A 5,414-nucleotide genomic window follows, 5' to 3' on the forward strand; every position below is an offset into this window, starting at 1 on the left:
TTGGTTGTTGTTGTTTCAAAGCACCCTGACCTTGTCATTCACAGCCTATTACAGCCTTTTGCTATCACTTACCAAAAGATGTAAAGCTGTTTATACATCTCCGGCCTCTGGGTCGGGCAATGAAGTGCCAACTATGGGAAGGGCTCTTGGCAAACCCAGGAAGGCAGGGTCTTTACCTTATCTGGAAACACACTATATTTCCAGAGCTGCCCTGGACGAACGTAGTGGCTCTCAAACTTGAGTCTGCGTAAGACGTGCCCACATAAAGTTCCCTGAGTCCAGCCCAGATATTCGGACACAGCAGATCTCGGGGGAGGCCTGAGAATTGCCACTTGTAACACCGAGCCCCAAGGTGGTGCACGTAATTAACATGCTCAGCTGCAGCACACAGGTTAGAAATGTGAGTCCGCCTGGAGGGGCCTCGAAAACAAAGCCTGGAGAGGGACCTACATCAGGAAAACCAGCCGCTGCAGACGCTGAGGGCACAGCTGCACCGGCCCGCACGGGCTGCCGTGAGCTGGAATCAAGTCCATGGCACCTGGCAGCATTGAGACTGACTTTTGCCTCATTCAAAATCCCTCTCAGACCTGAACACCTGAGCTAGTTTCGGGTGATTAATTCCTCATCCGGCTGAAGGAGCGCGCCCACCCGAGGGTGAAGTGGCGTCTGTCTGAGGGCTCACAATCGAGACTCGAGATGGGTGGAGTGGGGGTGGGGAGGAAAATCACAAAAGCATGACTGGTGGTAGGTCAACACATCACAGTAAGAGGCGGGTCTATGGAGCAGGGGCGGGGCGGTGACTAGATAGAAGGGGTGATGAGAAGATGGGTGCAGGGCCTTCTGACCCAGGCTGCCAGGGCCAAACTGATTGGGCACAACTCAAGATTATGTGGCAACCCCAGTCCTCTGTACGGTGACCTCCATCTAGGACCCACCTAGGCAAGCCCCTGAGAGAGACTGTCCCTCCCCAGGGTGGCCAGAGAAGGGTGGAGGCAATCTACTCCCTAAAGCATTCTCCCTGAGTGTAAGAGCATCTACATCAGCAGTTCTCAACCTGTGGGTCGAGACCCCTTTGGGGGTCGGAACAACCCTTTCCCAGGGGTCGCCCGATTCATAACGGTAGCAAACTTACAGTGAAGAAGTAGCAATGAAAATAATGTTATGGTTGGGGGTCACCACCACATGAGGAACTGTATGAAAGGATCGCAGCATCAGGAAGGTTGAGAACCGCTGATCTACATCCTTGGTTAGAGATCAGAAAGCATTCAATGGGGGCTCACTCTCTGTGGGGACACACATACATGGATTTGGGGCTGCCACTGCTGTCCATACCCTTTTGCAAAGCAGGGTGCTCAGAATTTAAGCTCTAGACTCCAATGACATAAAATATCCGATTATTCCACCTCAGCATTTTCTCTCAACGTACCTCTCTCTCGAGCAAGGATAATACTGCTGAGGCGTATCGGCTGGGTGGATTCAGCAATAAGGAGAGCTTTTTGGGAACATAAGGTGCCATTTTCATATAAAGGTTCAACAGTAACTGCATCATGGTGGGTGGAATGCCTGTCGGAACAAAACACTTCAGAGCAGGAACACAGCTTAGTCACATAAGAGTCTAAGAGAGCTCAAAGCATATACTCCCCCGGGACCTTGGCGTCCTCACCGAAGTGTACCACACTTTGCTTCAATATTTAAAATCAGATGAATGCTATTTTCTTCCTTCAGGATGCCAGAATAGGATAAATGACATATTTTCTGGAATTTCTCATCAGAAGTTAGGAACCTGCTATCTCAGTTGGAAGAGTCCCCTAAATAATGAAATGTGTGTCCAACTTAAAAAACAAAAAGTGGCTTTTTTTTTAGCTGGTTGGAAGGAACAGCTTCATGCTCACAGTCCAGAAGGCCACCACACCGGCCTGAGTCCTTTATCCTTCCTCAGTAAATGGGAGGGAAACTTTGTATGCTCCGAAGATATACCATGGCTTCTCTTGGGAGAGGGCCAAAGGGACATCTACCGTGCCTAAGAGTGCACTTGGCGTCCCTGCATGAAACAATGCACTCCACCACTAACAAAACGTGGGGGTTTGACTCCACCCAAAGCTTCTATAGAAGGAAGGGTTGATGGTGTTTTTGGAGAAATCAGTCTTCAAAACTCTGGCCCCGCGGAGTGCCCCTGAGTCCGAACCTCCTCTCTGGCAGCTGGCGGAGGGCCCTCCGTATCCTGCCACTCATTTTACTTCACCTCCCTCGCACCTTTGGTGAGCTCACCACCTGTCTTGGGATCTCTCTCACCTGAAGGTTTTCTCTTTCCATCCTCGGTTGTGGGAAACTGACTCTGAGGGCAATATGACTGGGATGATACTCCCTAACTGATAACAGAGGGAATCGGGAAAGCTAGCATTATTCCACGGTAGGAAAGCCACCACTTTGGTAAGTTAGAGATAAAACCCAAGGACACGATCCTACTTTAACTAACACTCCCACAGATTCTCCCCTAATAGCGTTGCTGCCTTAAAGTGAGCACATGGGTGATTCTAGCTCCCTGAAGAAGCAGACATTCTCTGGTCATTTCCTCCCACCGTGGCATGCATCCCCCCTCATGCCTTCCCCCAGTGCAGGTATTAGGTTTCCTCACCTGTGAGCTCAGGGACTTTTCCGTGGTGACCACCCACCTTGTGACGTATGTACCTACTGAATATGCATGTCTTCTGGCTACCTACAAATATCCCAAGACAGTAAAGACTCTCTGTGCGGGCCTGGCTGCTGAGATCATGGCCATCCAGGAGGTGAGCGTGCTACCATGAACTGTGTGACTCCTTTATTTTCCTCTCGCCTACCTCTCCCCTTCTCTGTGACTTTCTTATGACCTTTACATATTATAACGGCACCCTTGTGCCTGCAGGCCCCTCGGCTGTCAGAGGCTGGTTGACTCTGACACTCAAGTCAGGGTGCCATCACCCCCACGGCGAGCACCCCTCGGGCTCTCACTTCAAGTGCAGGCCACTAGCTAAAGAGGGGAGCCCTCACATTCTGGGGAGAGCTCATCTTCAAGATGAATTTGTCCTATTTCACAGTGTCTGTGGCTTGTTCCCTCCTGGGTCAAGTATAAGTAACACTTCATAAAACTACACACCAAGCACTTAAGGGGAGAGCTCAATATTAGCTATTTATGTCATGGAGATCTCCTACCCCAAGGCTTTCTCTATTATAAAAATTTCCTCATCCTCTGGAATCCCCCTCATCCGAAGTTTACATGGGAAGCCTTCGCACGGAGTAGCCATCCATACCCGCTGCCTCCCACCAAGAGGCTTCGCTGGGCCCTGGTCGCTGGGCCTCCTGCGACTACCTCTCCCAACACGGGGGCAACGGACAGGCTGATCTCATGTCCTGAAAATTCCTCTCCCACGTCCACAGAATGAAGATGCTTTAACCTTCCTCAGGGTCTGGCTCCCCGCCCACCCACCCACCCCCGACAAGACTGGCTTCAAGTGGCCACACGACATCCCCTTCAGGCCTTCAGGCGGACGCCCCCCTCCGCAGTGGATGGCGTGGGGGCACAGGCGGCGGGCCCCACGGCCCCTCACCAAGTGTAGCAGCCCCGCTGCGCTTCCAGCCGGAAGGGAACCCGGCCTGGCTCCCGGCCGAAAGGGAGCAACACCTGCGGCACGTTGAGTTTGCTGGCCAGGGTCCCCAGTGAGCACACAAGCAGCAACGGGTAATGCAAGGAGCCGGTCATGGCGACTGCCCAGCCGATGCAGGGCCAGCTACTGGCCACGCCCTGAGCCCAGCATCAGCCAATCCGCAACGCGCAACGTCGCCGGGGCCAGGGGCCCGCACTAGGCGTTGTGGGAAATTTTTTAAAAATTGAATTGGCATGAAGAAAACTTTAGGAATAACCTGTGAACTGTTTCTTGTTGAAAAAAAATTTTTTGGAGCTGTTTTTAAAGAAACACAGTAGGATGGCTAGATTGTTGGTCTACGAAGACCAGAGGGGACAGGTCACACAGCAAAAGGTAGGGGGCGCACTAGCTACCTGCTGAAAGGATTCCTGTCCTGAACATTGTAGACCTTTAACCGTTACTACAGAGGTAACAATTGCAATTCTCCCAAATCTTGTTTTAACCTTGGGTTTGGCTCCTACAAACTATTTCAGTGCTAATTTCCAGTGACGTTGGTCTTTATGTACCTATAAAAAGTTCCAGTTCTTTGCATAAACAGCTGGGTTTTATCAACGGACCTGTGTTTGCTGGTACTGACATAAACTAACTTTACTAGGAAGTCAGACTCATGTCCGGCCTCAGGGCCAGGGTGCAGGAAATGCCAGGCCCTGGCCTGTCAAAGGAAGCTTTCAAACTTACCCTCTCAACACACAGCCGGTTCCTAAGTAAATGCTGCGGGAGCATGTCTTGTTAGATTACCTTGTCCTTCCCCAATACCCAGCATTACAGGAATTCAAAAGGCTGTGGCAGGGAAGTTGACTATACACACACACACACACACACACACACACAAACACACACGACACGCACAAACCAAAACTCTAAGCCAGTGGTTCTCAACCTTCCGAATGCTAAGACCCTCTCATACAGTTCATGCGGTGGTGACCCCCAACCATAAAATTATTTCCGTTGCTACTTCATCACTGCAATTTTGCTACTGCTATGAATTGGGTGACCCCTGTGAAAGGATCGTTCGCTCCCCAAAGGGCTCGAGACCCACAGGTTGAGAACCGCTGCTCTAGGGCTTCCAGTTGATTCCAACTTACAGCAATGCGACCTCAGGTTTCCAAGGCTGTACATCTCAACGCGAATGGAGTCTCACCTTCTCCCAAGGAGCAGCTGTTGGGTTTGACCAACTGACTTTGTGGTTAAGCAGACAATGCTTACTCCACCTCGCCTCCAGGGCCCTTTCACAAAAGATGTGGCTGGAGGCTTGGATGACACACTGATACCACGCTTACTTCACAGATGATGAAACATACGTGGTCTATGGCCGGAGGTCCAGCAGGATTTTCAGAACCTAGCTTTAAACCCAGTTTCAGTGTCTCTCAAGTGCATGCAGCAGCTCTACTACACTGCGTTGTGATCACCCACCCAAACCTACTTTTTGACCCAGACCTTAGAGCTCCCGTAGAGAACGCCCGTTTGGGTTAGTAAATAAGAGAAGAGGCCAAAGGGTTGGAGGGACTGGTTCTTTATTTCAAAAAGACACGTGTCAATTCTCAGTATCAAAACAGTTGGACTATTGGTTTCTCTCTCCTTATTGGTTTCTGTCAGCCCCCAAATGAGACCACACCAAAGCAGAGTGCACTTTAGCTACTACGCTGCAGGATGCATACCTACCAGACCTCACAGAAACCTCACCAAAAGGGGGAACTGGGCAGGGAGAGGACTTTTAAAAGATCAGCACACTGC

At 50.8% G+C, this 5,414-nt stretch overlaps 1 protein-coding gene across 1 annotated transcript in view; it reads right to left on the bottom strand.

Moving 5' to 3' along the window:
- NUP210L (nucleoporin 210 like) overlaps positions 1-3,736 on the bottom strand; it is a 114,236-nt gene extending 110,500 nt beyond the window's left edge. The window contains exons 1-2 of the mRNA XM_045298346.1: positions 3,585-3,736; positions 1,427-1,563 (exon numbers count right to left, since the gene is read on the bottom strand). Of these exons, the coding sequence (XP_045154281.1) occupies positions 1,427-1,563; positions 3,585-3,736 (289 nt within the window). The remainder of the gene's footprint in view (positions 1-1,426; positions 1,564-3,584) is intronic.
- Between the last annotated feature and the right edge of the window lie 1,678 nt (positions 3,737-5,414).

Source organism: Echinops telfairi, unplaced genomic scaffold, assembly GCF_000313985.2.
Source record: "Echinops telfairi isolate 266 unplaced genomic scaffold, ASM31398v2 ScPeMD7_7425;HRSCAF=8463, whole genome shotgun sequence".
In the NCBI taxonomy this organism is placed as follows: Eukaryota; Metazoa; Chordata; class Mammalia; order Afrosoricida; family Tenrecidae; genus Echinops; species Echinops telfairi.